The 22,267-nt window shown below is 35.8% G+C and overlaps 1 protein-coding gene across 1 annotated transcript in view; it reads left to right on the top strand.

Annotated features, from left to right (window-relative positions):
* Window positions 1–18,314, top strand: part of LOC104896706 (MLO-like protein 4) — a 45,877-nt gene extending 27,563 nt beyond the window's left edge. The window contains exons 9-15 of the mRNA XM_010683475.4: window positions 3,725–3,774; window positions 3,859–3,899; window positions 4,000–4,170; window positions 4,258–4,293; window positions 7,114–7,181; window positions 10,743–10,803; window positions 17,821–18,314. Of these exons, the coding sequence (XP_010681777.2) occupies window positions 3,725–3,774; window positions 3,859–3,899; window positions 4,000–4,170; window positions 4,258–4,293; window positions 7,114–7,181; window positions 10,743–10,803; window positions 17,821–18,225 (832 nt within the window). The 3' untranslated portion in view covers window positions 18,226–18,314. The remainder of the gene's footprint in view (window positions 1–3,724; window positions 3,775–3,858; window positions 3,900–3,999; window positions 4,171–4,257; window positions 4,294–7,113; window positions 7,182–10,742; window positions 10,804–17,820) is intronic.
* The last annotated feature ends 3,953 nt before the right edge of the window (window positions 18,315–22,267 follow it).

Genomic DNA, 22,267 nt, shown 5'->3' with positions numbered 1-22,267 from the left:
TATTGGTTATGGGATAAGAGACTAGGCCATAGCAATTCTGAAGGTCTTCAACTTTTATCCAAGAATCAGCTTGTTAAAGACCTTCCATTTCTGCATGAGTGCAAAACTCTTTGTGGAGCATGTCAACTCGGCAAGATGCATAGATCACCCTTCCATAAAGATGGCGCGTGGAGAGCAACCAAAATATTGGAGCTTGTTCACACAGATGTTTGTGGCCCTATGAGAACCCTCTTACTAGATGAGAGTAAGTATTTTATTCTTTTCATAGATGATTATTCGAGAATGACTTGGGTGTATTTTATGAAGGAAAGATCACAAGTATTTTTTATTTTTTATAAATGGAAAAATATGGTGGAGAAACAGAGTGGTTGCTCATTGAAAGCTATAAGAAGCGATAGAGGCACAGAGTATACCTCTACAAAATTCAATCAATTTTGCGAAGATGAAGGAGTTCAGCATCAACTTACTGTCGGTTATACACCACAACAAAATATGGTGTTTCTGAAAGGAAGAACAGAACAGTTATGGAGATGGCGAGGTGTATGCTTCAAGAGAAGGACCTCCCAAAGAAACTTTGGGCAGAAGCAGTATATACTGATGTTTACATACAAAACCGAGGAATAACAAAGGCGGTGAAAGGTATGACGCCCTTAGAAGCTTGGTCAGGTCACAAGCGTTCAGTGAAGCATATTCGTGTATTTGGCTGCATATGTTACTTTTATATTCCATATCAGAAAAGAAGTAAGCTAGATGCTAAGGCAAAGAAGGGAATTCTTGTTGGATATAGCTCTCAATCAAAAGGCTATAGAATATTTGATCTCGAGAATGAAGATATTGTTATAAGTCGAGATGTCACTTTTTGTTAAGAAGCGTCTTGGAATTGGGATACGAAAATGGAAGAGAGAAGACAAATCTGTATTCCTGTGATTGAGAACACAACTCCAACTAATGATGTAGAGCCAGAGAGTCCTATTGGTTCTCCTCTTGCAACGCCACCATCACCACATATGCAGAATTCATCCACACCAAATGCAACTGGTCCTAGAGGGAAGAGGTCTATTGCAGAGTTGTATGAAGAAACTTCTCCATTACAGGGAAATGAAGATCAAGAACATTATGAGTCATGTCACTTAGCTATTATTGAGCCTACAAGCTTTATTGAAGCTGCGCAATAAACCGAATGGAGAGTTGCGATGGAAGACGAGATAAGGATGATAGAGAAGAATCAAACATGGCAACTAGTGAACAAGCCGGAACATAGAAAACCCTTAGGAGTAAAGTGGGTTTTCAAGACCAAATTCAATCCAGATGGCTATATATTAAAACACAAGGCAAGACTTGTAGTCAAAGGTTATTCTCAACAGTTCGGAGTTGATTACAATGAGACATTTGCGCCTGTGTCTAGACATGATACCATCCGTGCTATATTAGCACTTGCAGCATCAAAGGGATGGAATATTTATCAATGGATGTCAAATCCGCATTTCTGAATGGATACTTAGAAGAAGAGATTTATGTACAGTAGCCCCAAGGCTTCGAGATTCCAGGACAAGAAGACAAAGTCTTTAAGCTTCAAAAGGCTTTGTATGGACTTAAGCAGGCACCGAGAGCTTGGTATAGCAGAATTGATGACTACTTCAAGCAAGAAGGTTTTGAGAAAAGTCTCAGCGAATATACACTTTCTGTGAAGAAATACGAGAATGGAGATATATTGATTTTGTCTCTTTACGTTGATGACTTGATCATCATTGGTAATAGTCTAAAACTTATTTCTGATTTCAAGGTGAAATTGAAGCAACACTTCGAGATGACAGATCTTGGACTTATGAACTACTTTCTAGGGATGGAAGTGTATCAAAGTTCAGAAGGAATATTTATTGCCAGAAGAAGTACGCTGAGGGACTGTTGAAGAAATTCAGTATGGAAAATTGCAATCCAGTTAGTATTCCCTACAAGTGAATGAAAAACTAAGAAAGAGATGGAGCTGAACTAGCTGATGAGAGAGTTTATAGAAGCATCATTGGTAGCTTATTATATCTCACAGCAACAAGACCAGATATAATGTTTGCTACAAGTTTTCTCTCGAGATTTATGCAAACTCCAAGCAAGAATCATCTAGCAGCAGCAAAGAGATTCTTAAGATATGTCAAAGGAACATCACAGTATGGCATATTCTTTGAACGATCTGGTTCAGTGAATTTAGTTGGTTATACAGACAGTGAATGGGCCGGTTCTGAAGATGATATGAAAAGCACTTCAGGTTATACTTTCACATTAGGATGGTGTATTTTCATGGCTGTCACAAAAACAAGACACCATTGCTCAATCCACAGCTAAAGCAGAATATATTGCAGCATGTTCAACACTAAATCAAGCTATATGGCTAAGGAAAATATTTTCTGATATTGGCGAACCTCAAGGAGGAGCTTGTACAATTTACTGCGATAACAAGTCAGCTATAGCAATTTCTAACAATCCAGTTTTTCACCGAAAAACTAAACATATCAAGGTGAAATATCATTTTATTAGAGAAGCTGAAAATGATGGACAGATAAAGTTGCTCTATTGCCGAGGACAAGACCAACTAGCTGATATTTTCACCAAAGCTTTACCGAAAGGGAGATTTGAAGAACTGAGAACATTGCTAGGAATGAAACAGAAGTGAACCAAGGAGGAGTGTTAAAATAAGTGGTTCTCTTCTTGAAGCTATTTTTAGTAAATAATTTAACAACACTGCATTATCATTGTCATTGTTGTTTTAGTTAATTGTTTTAGATCCGCATGTTTAATATAGGACAAGAGGAATTATCTCCTACACATCCAATTTTTTAGTATTTACGTTATTATATAAACAACGTACATGAACTATTTTGTAAGTTTGTTTTTTATTTTATCAATAATAATATATTCCAATCATCTTATTTATTATAATTCTCTCTCTTTCCTAGCATATTATAATATAATTATATTTGCACAAGGTCGTTATAGGCCAACAGATAATTTTTTATACGGGGAGGGATGCTGCCTTCTTCAAGGCGATCCTCCATAAACTGATCCCTTGTCTTTAGTCGACAGAATCAATAAAATGTAGCATATTATCCGAATTGGCAATGTATGTCTTGTTATTACTTTTCTTGCTCCAGCTTCTGAGTAAATTAGTTTGTTATATAAGGTGGTTCATTGATCTGTTTACGTTTTTAAGAAAGAGATCAATAGGTTTCCATTTCGACCCAAGACTTATTCAAGCTCAATTAGTAGTTGAGCCTGGAAGTAAAGCTTGCAATTATCAAGTTCAGTTTAGCTTGTCTACGAGACTCGAGAGTTTTGAGCTCAACTGAGCCAAACTCGAGCTTGGCTGGGATCATTATCATCTCAATCAGGAGGAATAGGACTATAGAAGTAAATGTATGATGAAAATTGTAGCAGTGAGACTTCTCTTAACTCTCCAACACTCTTATGTTTTAGCATATTTCCTTTGCAGTAACAACTGCCAAGCCCATGTCAGTGCCCTGTGGTGATGCCAAATGGGAATGCCTAATGTTCAAATGGACAACTGGTCATAGTTTGGAGAAAGATCTTGTGTTTTTCCGATCTCCTTTTTGAGTGATACTAATGTTGACTCCTAAATGAATTTTATTGGTTTGCTAAATAATTTGATTTTAGCAGTCCCATTTCTTAGTCTTGTTATTATAAAATCTTATGCGAGTTATCTTCGTTTTTGCAGTTGGCCACTATGGGGTTATGCAATATTATGCATCTTACTCAATGTTCATGGTACTTTAACATAATTGCTCCGATATAATTGTATTATTAATCTGTTTCGGAAAATTTATCTTTAATCTATGACATCATATGCAGGGCTAAATATTTACTTTTGGCTTTCATTCATCCCTGTAATTGTAAGTCTTTTGTTCCTTCTACTTGTTTTCCTGCAAAACTTAGGTGTACTGTTTTCTGTTTTGAACAACGCATTCATGTATACTTTCATTCTTTCCCAAGCTTGTCATGCTGGTTGGTACAAAACTTGAGCATGTCGTCTCTCTTTTAGCACTGGAGATTGCAGAACCAGCCGGTAGATCTACCAGGACTCAAGTAAAGCCACGTGATGAGCTCTTCTGGTTTGGGAAGCCAGAAATGATCTTATGGTTGATTCAATTTGTTTCATTCCAGGTAGCCTGATCACAGTACCAATATATATATTTTCTACATAATATGTTTTTCCACATTCTTATGGAGTGTTTTCTTTGGTTCCTGCAGAATGCTTTTGAAATGGCAACATTTATCTGGTCCTTGGTGAGTTCCTCCCTCCCCAGTGCCCACCAAGACCCTACTGTCACAAGCGACCTTTTGTGTCTCTGCTAGTATACTTGTTTTTCGTTCTCTTTCACATAGGTGTCAGATAATATAGAGGAACACAGAAAATTGAGGTACTTTAGTGAATTTCTTGTAAGTACTAGATTTACCTTATACTTGTGCAACGAGAAGGCCAATTCAGTGTTAGAAGGATAAATTTCCTCTTACTGGAATTGAATTTGTCCAACAATATCACACTTCTTCTCTCTAATATCAAAAGGCTAAAACGTGGACCCATAATTATAGATTTAATTCATGTCTCCTTGAAAGATGCTATTAATGCAAGAATAACAAGCGCCCTTCGTCTTTTTTTAAAGTTTCATACAATACATAGCAAGAGACTGCAAGAAGTCAATGTGATTATATACTTGAGAATAATACTTATCGAGAAAATTTTCACATGCACTTTTATGTTATACAACACTGTTGGGTATATGGCATCATATGGAGCTCATGGAGGTGTATGGGTGTGGAGATGAGGTTGCGTAAAGGGAAAACGTCATATGGGGCATAAGGCTGACTTTGAGTGCACATATCTCTCAATCTATAAATGGTTTTGAGGTGATTCAAATTGGATGTGATAGCTTGTTCGAGAGCTTTCCAACGTAGGTCATATGCCCAATTCGCTGAGAAACGAGAAAGTTATGAGTGTTTTACGAAGAACTGACGAAACTATTTCGTTTTGCGTCTCGCCCGGGTAGGTCGGGCGGATTTCGCCCGGGCACTTTAAGTCGGGCGCACAAGCTGTTTTGGAAAAGTGAAATCCCGCCCGGGCAGCCCAGGCGGTTCGCGTTTAGTCTGGAAAACGCGTTTTAGACGCGGGAGTATATATAGATGCCCAAATACGTCTTTTATTGTATCCTTAAATTCATTATTCACAGATTAGAGAGAGAAAAGGCAATAGAGAGAGTTCTTGGAGTGCTTTTGTAATCTTTCTTGAATATTCATCGATTCCTAGTGCATATTCGTGGTTTTTCTCCCAGTCATGGAATTAAAACTCTTCCGTTCCGTTACAGAACGGCCGTTCTGTAACGGATTTTGGATTTGCCGTTCCGCGAAATCCCGTTACAGAACGCCATAATAAAATTCACATACTTCTCGCTGCGTTGTCCGTTCCGTAACGCGAACTCGCCGCGTTAGAAGCTTTTATCCCCGTTACATCCGTTTTTTTCAAACATTGGCCAAATTCTTTCTATGATTTACTTATATAGTTGATGAAACATGATATTCTATTAGATTTGATTATATTATGTTGTAATAATGCTTCATAAACTAAAAAATGCAAATAAAGTTGAAACATATTTATGTGAATATTTTTAAAAAATTCAGCGCGTCGGCCGCGAAACGTTCTATTTGCCCGTTACAAGCCGTTCCCTCGAAAACGTGACCGTTCCCGCGACCGCGACCGCGTTTTTTTTCCCTGCTCCCAGTTCTTGAGTTTCCACGTAAAAGTTCTTGTGTGTTCTTCCTTGCTTTGTTATTTGTTGTTCTATTATTGTTTGCTATTATTTCTAGATTGATAGTCAATAGAACTTACAAACACAACCTGTTAAAAATATACGCATGAATTCCAATGATTAACAAGAAAATATACAAATAATATAACAGAACTTGGCTTCAAGTCACGAATCAGAAAAGTCTCGCCTTTATACGTAATTCTCCCCATATAAGCTGTGCTCTGATTAACCGAATCTCCTTTAGGATACAGCAAAGCCATGCATCAGTTTATCTGATCAATAGTTAACAGAATGTTTATTCTGTTAAGTTTGTTAGAAAGTTGTTAAAGCTTGTTAGAAAGTCAGTTTGTTAGTTTTGGTAGAAACTTTCTTTTTATTAGCTTCTAGCTATAAATAGCTAGATTAAGCTGTACATTTCAATCAATCATTGATGATAATAACGATCTTCTTACCTCTTGTACTCAACTCTCTCTCTCTCTCAATTCTGGATTCTATCTTCTACTCTGCTGTTCCTCTGGAAGCTTAACAGGAGGTTTCCATTTCTAGTCTTGTCTGTCTCATGAAGTGAGCTACTAAGCACCTATTACAGATAGCCTTTATATTGTGTGTGGTCACACATCTGTAGAATGCATATCCATGTTTTCGGAAACTGCTTTTCAATCTATCATAAGCACAAGAAAGGAATTCTCTGCTAGAGTTAAAAATGTTTGTTTAAAGTGTCTGTTCTGCCTTTGAAAGGACAAACATGACAGTCAATTAAATTTGTAATCAAAGTGATGTATATTATTACAAAAACGCTCCTAGAATGAGTTTCAAAGAAAGGTTTTTAAGCGAAATGATAAATAGGTGGAATTAGTTGATAATACTGTGATATAGTTTGATATTGGACATCTATATTTGATAGATGTATTTTCAATGTGGAAAGGAGGAAGTATCTTAAATCTATTGAGACGATGACAACAACTCAACAATGGATAGGATCTTAGAGATTCCAGCATTACAAATAGAAGGCTGCAGGTATGTCCTGCAGCCTGCTACTTCACAAAGAACATAGGAAAGGGAAAGAAGTTTGAAATGTTCTAATTGTTCTGTTTCTTTGCTCTTATTTATATTGAAATACTAATTCTCTTGCTATATGCGTACTTCCTGGCTTTTGGGAGTCAAACAATACAAGTATTGACAGTATCTTTTGAAGTTCTCTAGAAGTATAATTTATCTGATAACTGTCTTTTTTATCATATGCCTTTTTTTCCATCACGAAAAAGGGAATACAAGCTTACATGAACTTCTCTCTCTTTTTTAGTGGGGATTTGAGCAGAGGTCTTGCTTTATGAAGAACCATGCAATGGTGATCATTCGTTTGACTTCAGGGTATGTAACTGTCATAATGTCGATTCGTTTGCATGACCTTTCTGTCACAATTTATATATAAAACAAGATTGTTGAGTCAAATCATGTTAGAGATATATTAGGATATTAAAGATATGATAAATATCTTTAGGATATATTAGTAGTTAGGATATCAATTATCTTAGGAAAATATTATCTTATGATTTTTTTCCATAAGATAATTAATATCCTAACTACTATCTTTAGTATCCTAATATATCTCTAACAAATCATATAGTTACACTCCTCAATAAAGTTGTTTAAATGTCGAGTTTATGTATATATAACCTACTAAGAACATATTGACTTCAAATTATTTGAATTATCCAATTTGACTACCTGATAATTCTTAAAAGTACAGTGATGCCGACATATAGGCTCACTAATAAGCTTCATTTGTTCACTCCATGTTTGTTGCAGTGTGATCTTTTCACAGAGTTATGGTCTATACACCTGTAGATGAGAATAGCTCATATACAACATAAAAGGCTTCGTACGTAAGTTTCGGAGCTGTTAGTAATCTTGATACATGCTACAAGTATATTGAGTACATTAGAATTCAATATGGTCTTGGTTTTCTCCGGTTATTTCCCGCATATTGTTGAACTTTTCTTATTTGATTAGTTTTCTTAATGATTTAGTTGCAACGGCCATAGTTTTATTAAATTATTTGGCCAGATAATTGGGTATCAATTTCATTATTCCCTCCTTTTCTTTTAATTCTTCCTATTTCGAATCTTAGCATTGTTTGGATGTTAAGAGAATTTTCTAAATTATTTCGTATATATAAGAGAAAATATAGTCATGTGGGGTCTTGTTTCATTCGTTTCAATTACATTAAGCATATGATTTAACAATTAGTGATAAAAATGTGCATTGGCAAATGTGAAAAACAAATAGGAAGAACAATAAAAACGGAGTGGGTAAGACTTTTGGGTCAAATGAATGGCCTCGTGTGATTTGGCTTTCGACATTTATTCCAACGTTGTTTCACTTATTTTAGTAATATTAGGATTTAGTTAATTACTGAAGTGGTACACCCTGTTATGTTTAGGAGTTATTAGCGGCTTATAAGCTACTCGCTCTGTTTCTTTTTAATTTACACATTCCTTTTTAGTATGTTTCTTTTTAATCTACACAGTGTTGCTTTTTCTATCCTTGGTAACATGTCTCATCTACTTTCTCCTCTATTTCCACCCATGTCATCGATTTTTTAATATTTGAGCCCACTTTGTAGTTTCTCTCTCTCACTTTTTAGTTCCTTTCTCCACCTTTTGAGTTTCTCTCCCATACTTTTGTACTTCCTCCTTGGATCTCCCCCGAAGTGAAGTGAGTCAACTAAAAAGAAACGGGGGAGCATATAATAGGGATGTGAAATGTTTTTGCTACACAGATCATGCATATGAAATATAAAATCAGGCTTATTACTCTTAGTAACATCTTTCGCTCGTTTTCAATTTTTGCTTTTCAATCCGTCTTTGTGATGATTGATAGATCTAGTTTTTTGGCCAGGTTAGTGTGGTGAACCCACTAAGCTTGGTGATTATTTAGCTAAGGAAAATGAGAGGAATCTAAGGATAGTGTTATATAGATAATCCTAAGATGGGTAAGGATAAATATCTGCATTCGAGAGGGAGATTTCTCTCCAATTACAAGTGACATGGCTAATTTTTGAATACCTTGATTCATACAACTATCCCACCATTTATTGAACCATCTCAGCAGAAAGATGCTCCCATTTACACCTCAGCAATTTCATTCGTTATCTCTATAAGAAACTATTATTACATAGCAAATCTACTAATCATAAATGAGAGAAGCATTCTTCTTGAAGGTATCCAAGAGAATTAGTGAGTTGTCCTCGCACTATAGGTGAAGCGCATAGGAGGCCTAGTGTATTACATTACCCCTTTCCCAAACTCGGACCTTGTCCTCAAGGTGGAAAGTAGGAAAACGTTCTTTGGATGAGAAAGAAGAGTTCCCTAAGTAGCTTCAGATTTTGACATGTCGTGTCACTGAATTAGAACCTCTAAGGGAGACACCCTGTAAAGACATGCGCACACACTGTCGCGTAGCTTGAATCTTCAGAACGGCATTCAGTTGGGATGTTAGTTCAGTAGGAGGTAGGGAGGAGGGTATGTATTGATTATGCACCTCTCACTTATAAGAGGTGTGTTTATGAATTTCACTCTCACCTTGGTGAAGCATAGGGAGACACCCGCATTCGTTTTAGGATGCATGATCGGGTTCGTGATATTTCTTTGGGCTAAGTTCGTGAGGCTTTTGGTTGGGTGGCTCCAGCAAACGACAACCCTTTTGTACCCATGGGTGTTCCATCTGAGGATGTTGGTACCTTTTGGTATCGCATTGTTGGGTTACCTCTTAGCAGTGGCGGCGAGAAGATTAGTAGTATCCGTCACCCTGCCCTACGCATGACTGCGTACTTTATCGGCATGACTATCTTTTGCAAGGGTGAGACGGGGAAATTGAACCAAGTAGAGATGAGCTATCTTTGTGCCTTGCTCCAGAGTAGTGTGGGTATTCCGGATTGGGCTGACCTATGGCTTAAGTCTTGCATTGATTAAGGGTGTTTAATAGTTTATTGTGAGCATTTAAAACATTGTTAGTTATTTGATTAATCAAGTTATTTGTTAGCAACAATAATCTCCGTGTTCCTCTTTCTTGTTTTAGGCTTTTGTCCATTTATCCTTAGGTAGAGTAGGGAAGACTGGATCTTAATCTCGATATTATTGGTTTTTTTCGAAATGCTCCATCAAAAAGCAAATTTAAATTCCATTTTATTGGCATCAAAGACAATAAAATTGAGGGAAACAGATGAACATTTAGTTTCTGCATGCTGAGGTATATGACTGCATAGTAAAACAGCGATAGCGTCTAAAGAAAAGAGTGAACAGGCAACTCTCAGTGATCACTGATGCACAATAGCTCTTGCACAGCCAGTGCACGGCATAATTTTTATGGGTTACTTGCAATATATTTGATTTTTGAAGTTCCACTTGTGTCTAATGATGAGAGTGGAGGTGCTCTAAAGTTTATTCCACTAATACTGTCCCAAAAGGATAACATAGTTGGTTTGATACATTTGACTTTTGTACGTCATCTGGGTGTTTAGTCCCAAGACTGGAGAAGTCACATATTAAGGAACCAAGGTGAGAGTGCATGCTTGGTTATGTGATACTGAAAAGTTATCTAATTTTTATGATTCAATTGTCACTATTAAGGGGAAGTCTTGGCCAACTCCATTAGATATTAGTGCTCTGATGTTGTGAGTGCAAGTTCACAAAAACCAAGATTACGTTATATCCTGATGGTTTTTTTGGTGATACCCTGGCAGACCAGTTTAGAGGGCATCTCTATTAATGAAATCTTGTTCCTTCATTCATTTATATCCATTTTGTACTCCAGCATAAGTGATAATTTCCACCAGTAAAAAGTTGTGTACATAAAAATCTCAACTTTTGTCTAAAAACTTTGATGCTACTGTTGATAGGTATAATCTAAATCTGTGCTTTTTTGTTGCAGAGTTCTCATTCAATTCTGGTGCAGCTACAGTACTGTCCCTCTTAGTGTCATCATAACGCAGGTAAGCATCTCGAATTTGTTAGTTGCCTGTTCAATCACCCCTAAGAGGATTAGATTTCCTTATAAATAACCTCTTTCATATATAATGGTGCCCTTGCAGAATTTTTTTGAAAATGTTTAATCTAAAATTTGGAACTAGCGAGATTCTCATTGCATCAGACTGGTGTCTATAGCAACCATGCCCTTCAGTGGTGGTATATGATTTCTAATTTATCACCTTTATGAACAATGGATGGAATTATTGCCATAACATAACAATTAGTGCTAAAACTCTAGAGTTTCCACTCTTGTCTGCCACTAAACACTGAGCAGAAAATTTTATCTTACCTGAGTGCTTTACTAGTCTCTAGAAAACGACAGAAATTGCCATCATTTGTACAGAACCTTCCCAGTAGCCCGAGACGTAAACATACCTCCAACAATGACGAAATCATGGTGGATTGAGCACAGTTAAGCTTAGAGTTAGGTTCTCTGTTTTACCAGCCACACCGGATGTGATTCTGATCCACTCAAGGTGCCGCGGAACAGTTTAGTATGCATTACCGAAACATCATAGAGCATACCTTGAATACGGATAAAATGATGCTTCACATAGGTCTAATCAATACGTTGATTGTTAAATTATGTTTAATTTCAGTCCCCTTTCTCATTCATCATGAGAATATATTTATACAATCTAAGTAGAGAGTCCTACTTCAACACATATTAGAAACAATAATCCTATTCCTAATATTTATCATATATAGAGTCCTAACAGCCTCGCTCAAGTTGGAGCGTGCAAATTTCGAACTTCTAACTTGGATAACAAAAATTCAAACCGAGTCTTACCAAGCGCTTTAGTAAAAATATCTGCCAACTGAAACTTAGTAGGAACATATGACGGACTCACTAATCTTTCAGTCACAACATCACGAACAAAATGACAATCAGCCTCAATATGTTTAGTCTGTTCATGAAACACTGGATTCTTGGCAATATATAATGTAGATTAACTATCACTATAATCTCATCCCTCCATAATGATGAACTCCAGGATCACCAAAGAGTTGCTTTAACCACTTTAATATTCTAACGAACGGGACATTGTAGGCTGCTTCTTAGTCATCCGGGAAACAGGAGAATATCCTAACAATACAAACCATTTACTCGAAGAGTGCCTAGTAATAGGACAACTAGCCCAATCAGAATCACACTACCCTTCCAAGCGGAGATCACTGTTAGATCGAAATAATACTCCCTGGATTTTTCTTCAAATATCGAACCACTCATAGAGCTGCCTCCTAATAAACAACTGTGACAAAATGTGAACAGAATATGCCCAATCAGGTCTAGTAACAGCAAGATAAATCAACCTACCCATCAATCTACTATAATTCTCTGCATAATTAAACAAAGGACCATTCGCCAAATCGAGCTGGTGTTGCTCCATAGGAAACTCTGCTAGCTTGGCACCCGCCTCAGATATGATATGTAAGACATATTTTCGTTGACTCATAAACATTCCCAGCGGCCTCCGGCAATTTCAAGACCTAGGAAATATTTCAGCGCACCTAAATCCTTCATTTTAAAACACTTGCCAAGGTAAGCTTTGAAGTTCAGTAAAACTTCCTAATCATTCCCTACAATAATCATATCATCCACATAAATGAGAAGATTACTTGTCCTGCTTAAACCGATGCAATGATTTATTCAACCTGCACACCATATTTGTGTTTCCTCCCTGAAAGTGAGGAGGAATTTTCATATAAACTTCCTCCTGCGAGTCACCATGTAAAAATACATTATGGACATTTATCTGATGGATATCCCATTTTTTCACCGCTTATGCATTGTAGTCATTTTTGCTACAAGGGCAAACGTTTCATTATAATTAATTTATTCCACTTGACGATGGTCAAATATAACCAATCTGGCCTTCAACCTCTACAATTTCCCGCGTTCATCATATTTTTCTGTATAAATCCACTTACTCCCCAAGGCATTCTTGCATGGGGGAAGAGGTTGCAATTTCCATGTGCCTTGGTCCTCCAAAGCTTTTATCTCACCTCTCATGGCGTTGCACCACCTTTCATGCTTCATGGCTTCTATAAATGACTTTGGAGGGTGCCCTGCATTTATTGCTGCTAAAATCTGCGATGTTTATTAGCAAACTTTTCTTAACTAACATAACGTGTAATAAGACACGGAGTACCTGAGGACGATTCTGAAATGGGTGTCTAATTCGATGAACTTTTCTTTTTAACTTCAGTATGAGACACATAATCCTATGAGACGCATAATCCTATGGGACACATAATCCTATGAGACACATAATCCTATGAGACACATAATCCTGCAACTTTTTAGTCGAAATTTGGTGCGTTTTTCACACCCCAAACTCACACAATCATCCTCCTTACTCCTACCCTGCATGCCAATATCATTGGCAACGCCTGCAGGTTGCTGTGCACCAACCTCCAGCGCACGTGGCTCGGCCTCTATCGCCGGTGCCACCTTGACACGTGGCTCGACCACCTCAGCCGGCGCCACCTTCTCATCGTGTCCTCCTCGAAGTCCCCTTCAACATTAACGGGAATTTGAACAACTAATACAAGCAATTCCTCATCAAATAATTCATCCAATCCTGTCCCTCCACAATCAATTCTTTCACAAGTTCAAAAGGAAATTTATTTTTAAGAAACTTTACATCACAGGAAACAAAATATTTTTTGGTTTCTAAGGCATATAATTTCCATCCTTTTTGGGTATAAGAATAACCAACAAAAACACATCGACAACTCCTAGTTGCAAACTTATCACCTCCATGAGAAATATTGTCAGCATAACACAAACACCCAAAAACTCGTATGTCAGTGATTGTAGGGGCTTACCAAACAAACACTCATAAGGAGTTTTATAATCAAGAATAACATATGGAGTTAAGTTTATTAAATGACAAGGTGCCTGCACACAATTAAAGGTAGGTTAGCCTGAAATCTCAAAGCACATGCCACATTTAAAATATGTTGATTTTTCTTTTCAACCTGCCCATTACGTTGTGGAGTTTTAGTACAAGAAGTTTCAAAAATAATTCCCTGTTGCACAAAGTATGGTTTCAGGCAATTAAATTCAGTGCCACTATCACTGCGCACACATTTGATTTTATATTCAAATTGGTGATCAATCAATGTCACAAAATGCATAAACATAGTATCAAGTCTCAACTTCCAATTTATCATATAATAAATACGTCCAAACACTACGAGAAAAATCATTACTATTGTTAAAAAATATGAAGCATTACAACTTGACCCAGTTCGATATGGCCCCCATAAATCACCATGAATTAACTCAAAAAAACTACTAGCTCTACTATTACTTTTAGGAAAACTAATTCTAAGTTGATGGGCACGAAAACAGCACCCATCATTAGGACAACTACTAATACTAGAAGGACTCACACAGGGTAAACGACGTAAAACCTTCTCCGAAGGATGACCCAAATGTTAATGCCAAATATCGATAGAAAAAATCATCATCCCGCTACTATAATCATCCCGCTCACCCGCTCCAATCAGCGTCCTCGTCCGACGATCCTATAATACACATAATGTTTTAGTGAACTGAACGATACAATTCGCAGAATCTAATAACTGCGGAATAAAAATCAAATTACTATCAAGATTAGGCACAAATAAAACATTATGGAGTTTTAGATTTTCGGGAAGAATCACATCTCCTTCATGGGTACCGGACATGATGTGTAGCACCTGTATCAATAATCCATAAATACTCACCGTTCAAACGATCTTTTGGTTTAAGCAAGTTCAGTAAATCTAAGTGATTCAGTAGTGATGCATGCGAGTCCCGCACTTACTGCATCACGCAGAAAAGGAGTCGCCCCCCCCCCCCACTGGCCTGCCAGTCGAGCCACCTCCACCAGCCACGGTTTTCACTAGTAGAAAAAGGTCGATTTGCGTTGACATGGGACCCTATTTGCGTCGGACTTGAGTCCGACGGCACAGGTCTCGACGCAGATTACCTATACTTGATCTGTCGTATGCGGAAACGACGCAAATCATTTAGCTATTTGTGTCGCACGTTGTATACGGTGCGACGCAAATCAGCCATTGGCGCGTGGTTGTTGGGCCCTTGCCACCACGGCTGAGGGTGCTCATCGGACCAGGACCCGACCGGAACCGGCCGGACTGACGAACCGGAATCCAGGATTTTTACACCTGGATTGCACTGGAATTTTTCTCGTTCGGTTCGGTCCTCGACCTCTTGGACCGGAATTTATTTTTCTAAAAAAAAATTATTTTATTTAAATATATTTATAAATTATATCCATTAAAAATTAATAATTTTAGTAACAATAGTCCTAAAAGAATGAGTAGTAATTTTTAAGTTTCTAACTTTCTATCTTTTAATTTTATTTCTTAACATATAAAGCTTTTTTTTACTAAGATAATAGAAATTTCGGTCCAACTGGTCTGGACCAAAATTTTTCGGGTTTGGATCAGAATCAGTGAATCACGATATTCGGCGGACCGGAAACCGGAGATTCTAGCCCGGAATTCCGGTTCGGACCAGTTTGGGCACACCTCTAACCACAGACGTACACACACACACATATATATATACTTCTTCCATTTTTTTTAGATGTTACACTTTCAAAAATTGTGGTTCTTTAGGCAAAAATTGGAGGAGTAATTAGGAGAGAATTAACATGGGGTTTAAGGGAAGGGAGGGGAGAGAAAAGAGGACCCCTTGGGTTCCCCACCACCACCCCAACAGCCCAGAGAACTCCCACCACCACCCCACCACCCACCTGAAATTCGAACCACCCACCCAGCCACCCAAAACCCCACCCCACCCAGCCACCGAAAAGCCCACCCCACCCGCCGAAATCCCTACCCACCCACCCACCCGAAAACCCCACCTCATCGCCGAAATCCCCACCCACCCACCCGAAAACCCCAACCACGCGCCGAAAACTCACCCTAGCCTCGCGAAACCCCACCTCTACCGCCGCAAAATTCCACCCATCCTCAAAAACCTCACCTCTACCGCCGAAAATGGAGGCCGTGGTTTTGCGCGAAGAAAATTGCGTGGTTTTCGGTAGGTGAGGGTGGGGATTTCGGTGGCTGGGTGGTGATTTCGGTAGGTGGGGAAGGTTTTTGTGGGTGGGGGTCTTGTTTTCAGGTGGGTGGGGTGGGGTTTTGGGTGCCTGGGTGGGATTTTCGGGTGGGTGGTTGGGTGGTGGTCGGAATTCACCGGGCTTCTGTGGTGGTGGGTAAGGCGGCTGCGAGGTGGGGAAGGGATGGGCAGCTGAGGTGGTGTGGGAGGGGTGGTGGAAGAGAAGGGAGGAGGTTTAATTAATTTTGGATTAGTATATAATAAGGTTAAATTAAGTTAGTTTAATTTTAATTAATCCTTATAAGTAAGGATAAGTGAGTAATTTTATAGCATAAAACTTTCCAATTTAGGAAATAAAAAAAAGTGTAACATCTATTTAGAAACATGCAATTTAAGGAAAGTGTAACATCTACAAAAAAACGGAGGAAGTATATATATATATATATATATATATATATATATATATATATATATATATATATATATTATATATTATATATATATATATATATATATATATATATATATATAATCCACTGAAAACTAATTTTAAGCTGAAATCGACCTTTTTGCTCATTTTATAGATTTTTGTTCATTTTATGTTTTTGCTCATTTTAGCGAAGCTCATTTTAGCAAACTTTCGCTGATTTTACGAAGTTTTTGCTCATTTTACAAACTTTTGTTCATTTTATGTTTTTTGCACATTTTTATAAGAAACTCTTAATGTGCAAAAAAACATAAAATGAACAAAAGTTTGTAAAATGAGCGAAAGTATGCTAAAATAAGCGAAAATTTCTTAAAATGACAAAAAAATATAAAATTAGCACAAATCTGCAAAATGAGCAAAAAGGTAGATTTTTAGTTTTCAGCTTAAAGTTAGTTTTCAATGAATCATATATATATATATATATACATATATATATACATATATATATACATATGTATACATATACATATACATATATACATATACATACATACATAGATATATATACATACATATATATATATATATATATATATATACCATTTGGCCACTTTATGACGGATGGAGGGCCAATACTGATTCCACACATGCTTTTGTGATTAATGAATGAAAAAAGAGTACGAAAATAATATTTTCAGGATATACAAAATGGCCTCTTCAAATGGGAGAAAGGGGAGTACTCTCTGATGTGCGTTCTATTATTGCCTCCTATTCCGGAGGGAGTCATCGGAATTAAGCCGCGTGGCGGTACCCGTGAAAACAAAGGACTATTTGATTCGTTTTTGGGGAAGGGCCTTTCGTACTCCAATCTGTACGAAGAGAATTATTCAAGACACTAAAATCTAGTGGATCTGGTTCCATATTCATGAAAAGCCGGGGTTGGGAAATCACATTATATAAACAGTAAAGTGCATGTGCATGCACCGTAAATCTATTGTATGAACAATTCACTTAACGTCAAAAAACCAAAAGGTTACCGTGTCTTACAATAATTTATTGCGCATCTGTCTCATTCAATGATTTGCATGATTTAAAAGGTCATCGATTTTAATTGGACACACACATTAGATACTTAGCTCGAATCAGTTGTTTTCATTGGATAGGCAAAAGAATATTACTAAACGCCTACAGAAGAAACCCACTTAATATCATAGAAGAACTCTTTTACTTGTTTATAGGGGAGGGAAGTGTATCAGGAGGGTACTGTAGGTCGGTGTGGGGTTGAGCCTTAGTGGTGGAAAGGGAATGGAGCTCTTGAGAATGAACACAACCTCGAAGGTTGGAAGCAAGATTTCTCAATACTTGTAGCGTATATATATATGTTTAACTAATACTCTAATAGTTTCTGAAATTGCAATATGAAAGATGATTGATTTCAGTCTGATATCTTAAATTGACCTTTGATGGTACTAGATGGGATCAAAGTGCAAGAAAGCCTTGGTTACAGAAAGTGTGAGAGAGTCCCTGCATAGTTGGTGTAAGAGAGTAAAGGAGAAGTCAAAACGCTCACTTGCAGCAAGGTCAGTTTGCTCAATTGACGAGATAGATGAAGTAACCACAGTCGCATCCCTCACTCTATCACGGAGCTCATCAGTTGCTTCTTTGGATGAGGTCAAAGTAACAAATGTCGGACACGCAGGAGAAGATATACTACAAAATTCCATTTCAGTCGCCGATGACTTTTCCTTCCGTATGTCGGAGTATATTTCTCAATCAGCTGAAAATACATTTCCAGATACACCTGATCATGATCCTGTTAGAAATGAAGAAGAAGAAGGAAAGTTTGAGACCCTCGCAGATTTGTTACAAAAAACCTGAATTTTGGAGACTTGGTTAACTAATACATGTAATAATTGGTCATGTAAATCTTGTTGCTACTTTGACAAATAAAAATATTTTAACGACAAGCTTGCATATTGATACAATAGGTTTGTTCATTTATGTAAGACCAAAGACTATCGTCAAGAGCCATCAACTAAAAGTTAGAGGCATTCGCAAAATCCGGTGGTTAATTATTCATGATACAAACTTCTGTGTAAAAATCACCTAGTTATACATGATAGAAAAATTTGTGTGAAACCAACATCAAGAGCCATCAACTAAGGGTCCGTTCGGTATTAGTGTGGTTTTCTGTTTTTTAGTTTTTTGATTTTCAAGGTCATATGATATATGTCCTATAATGAATAAAAAATTAATCAAATGTATTGGGAACACTAGTTTTCCACCCGTGCAAAAATGCACGGGAAGTTTATTTTTTTGATTTAATTTTTTATATCAAATAAGAATGTGTATATATTATGTTATACATGGTCAAACACTGCAAGTTTACATGTAGTATTTATTGAAGAGGAAACACGAAAAAACCCTTTTATCTCAACGAAGTGAATGAACATCACAAATGAATTATTAAATGACAATAATAATAAGAGTATTTTAAAAACATTTTGAACCACGTCTTTGTACTATACATTTGTGGTAACATTTGAGTTTTCACGTTCTTTATCAGCTATTAATGTTTTTCAACCCTTTTTGCTAATAACTCTTGATATGACAATATATATTTAAAATTATATAATACGTCCCTTGAAATCATGGTGTATCTATATTTATATAAATATGTAATGAAATGTATAAACATAAAAGTAGAGCAGGCAACCAGCAAGTTGGGCTGGCAATCAGTTCAAGTTTGGTTGGATTTGCTTTCGGGTTTACTACACATTTAATAAACAGGTTGAAATACTCAACCCTGACCCGACCTATTTGATAAGTGAATTACCCGTTGAACCCATTTAATCATAATTAGTATTATACAAAAAATTAATTATTTTCTTAAAAGTATATATGAGATAGTTCACTGTTGAAAGCATTGTTGTTAAAATCCCGATCCGAATCTTACGATTCTACGATTTTACGATCTTGGAGGACCTCACCGATCCCGATCCTACATATAGGATCTTAATTTTGTAGGATCTTTCGATCCTGCCCAACCACAAAAAATCACATGGTAGGATCTTAACACGATTCTACGATCCTACGACTCTACGATCCGATCCTACCGTGTAAAAATCATAAAGTAATTTCACATATTATATTTCTCCTATTAGATTTTGGTCTTATGTTACTTCAAACTTATGGTATTGAAAAACTATCATCATTTGCTAATTAAAAAATTCATATTAATATATAATTATCTTTATTTCACTGAATTGTAGGATCTTACGATCCTACGATCCGATCCCACCGATTCGATTCTACCAACCCCTACGATCCAAAGTAGGATCCCGATCCTGATAACATTGGTTGAAAGTATGCATGTTTAATATTTCTTATAATAATTGTGACCAATTTTAGCAATATATACTTTTTTAACCAAATTTTAGATTTACCAATATATTTTTCGAGAATTTTCTACATATATGTAAGTTAATAAAGTCAAAGCATGTCAATTTCGAGACGAAAATGTCAACCTCAACCTACCTGTTAATCAATGGGTTAGAAAATCGGTCAAAATTCCAACTCTAACCTACTTATTTTGGGTTAGGTTTGGGTCGTATTTCGTATTGAGTTAGCTTTTGCAAACCCTACATAAAGTAGTGACATTATAATTTACACTGTATAGTAAATGTAAATTAACAAAAAAATTAAAGAGAAAATACATTTTTCAATTTAGTTTATTAAAAAAATAACATGTAACTCATCTTATCAAATAGACAATAAATTTCATGTATATTGTAATATATAAATTTATATATATTGTAATGTATAAATTTTTCTTCTAATATATACCTAAGAAATGAATATAGAAATATCAGTTATTAATGTTCATCAAACCCTTTTTGCTAATAACTCTTGATATGACAATATATATTTAAAATTATAAAATACGTCCCTTGAAATCATGGTGTATATATATTTATATAAATATGTAATGAAATAGTATAAACATAAAAGTAGAGTAGGAAACCAAGTTGGGCTGGCAATCAGTTCAGGTTTGGTTGGATTTGCGTTCGGGTTTACTAAACATTTAATAAACAGGTTGAAATACTCAACCCTGACCCGACCTATTTGATAAACGAATTACCCGTTTAACCCATTTAATCATAATTATTATTATACAAAAAATTTCATGTATATTGTAATATATAAATGAAATATATATTGTAATGTATAAATTTTTCTTCTAATATATACCTAAGAAATGAATATAGAAATATCCTACACGATATTATGATCTTGTAATGAGAATCGTATAAATTAAAATGGGTTTAACCTTAAACAAAATAACTAAATGGGCTTGTTATCTAAAAGGATATAATATTGTATTAAGAATAGTCTAAAATTGGCTTACAACCCGTGCGATGCACTATACTGAAATATAAATTATCTATAATAATCAGTATTATTATTATTATTATCCACATAAATGATTAAATGGTACTAAGTTAATAGCACATACATTGCTTAGGTTAATTTAATTAACTTTGAGTAACATTTAGTGGTCAAACTTGTTCAAACTCGCTTTAAGCTCACATAAATTTTCTTACAATGAATCTAATTGTTTATATCAATATTGTTACATATTAAAAAAATATCTATTCCCCCTAGATAGCATGATTTTCATTTGCGGGTCAGCAAAATATGTGCTGATAATTAATATTAATAACATATATCTAAGAAAAAATATGAAAACCCAAAATATTTCAATTTAGAAATTGAATATTTTGTGATATTTACATTAGAATCATGAAGTGATCATACACAACTAAATATTGAAATATTTAAGAAAGATATAAATGAGAAATAAAAGATTAGATGGCTTTTAAAATTTGTTACTATTGACTTGCAAATAATTTACATCTTGACTATTTGAGAAATATTTATATTAAGATTATCTGGACCCGTGCATAATGCACATGGATTTTTTTTAGTTCTCAAATAGTTTTTTTTAACTCCAAAATTATTGGAATGACTACATTTAAAATTGAAATATTATAAATTGTAAATTTATATTTCATGATATAATCTTTTCATTAGGGCTGTCAAAATTAAAGTTGATCCAATATGATAACCCGTCTCGAATCTAACCTGAAAATTTGGATTTGGGTTAAAATTTTCAACCTGAAAAAAAAGATGGGTCAACCCAACCCGACCAGAAAAAAATAATGGGTTAGGTTCAGGTTGAATTTTTGAACCTCAAAACAATCCGAATAATCTGACTTGAAGTGGGGTCAAATTCAAGGCAGGCCAACCTATGTTTATCTAACTTGTATTAGACCAAACTCGTTTCTTGAATATTCTAAATTTGATTAAGTTGGCATTTGAATTCAAGACTCACTCAATATGTTGAATTATTGCAATGATTAAATTCAAAATCAGGTCATTTTGGGTTGGTTTCGGGTGAACCTGAAATTGAAAAGGTCGGGTTCAAATTCTAATTTTCGACCTGAAATCAGAATCAAGTCAAGTTTGGATTAGGGGTAAGTAACCCGAAATAGAAATCAGGTGAACTTGAAATTAATCCAACTCGAACTTATTGCTACCCCTACATTATTAATATAGACAAATGACACGTAAAGATAATTATTGTATACTACAATAATATCTAATAATAACGTACTCTACTGGAGTAATAATTAAGCAAGATAAAAAGTTATGAAAATTATCAATCCCGCAACTCCAAAATAAATTGTCTACATTATAAATCAAAATCTACGACTACGGGTAAGTTACATAAATGGTAATGTAAAATGGTAAGTTATATCAATATTAACATTGTTTATTATTAGTTAGCAACTATGCCGGAATTATACACGAACTAATATGATTGTAAAGTACTTCCATTTGCTGAGTGAAACTTACC

The sequence above is a fragment of the Beta vulgaris genome, chromosome 6, assembly GCF_026745355.1.
Source record: "Beta vulgaris subsp. vulgaris cultivar EL10 chromosome 6, EL10.2, whole genome shotgun sequence".
NCBI lineage: Eukaryota > Viridiplantae > Streptophyta > Magnoliopsida > Caryophyllales > Amaranthaceae > Beta > Beta vulgaris.
Note: the sequence above shows the minus strand (reverse complement) of the source record. Positions and strands in the feature narration are given on the sequence as shown.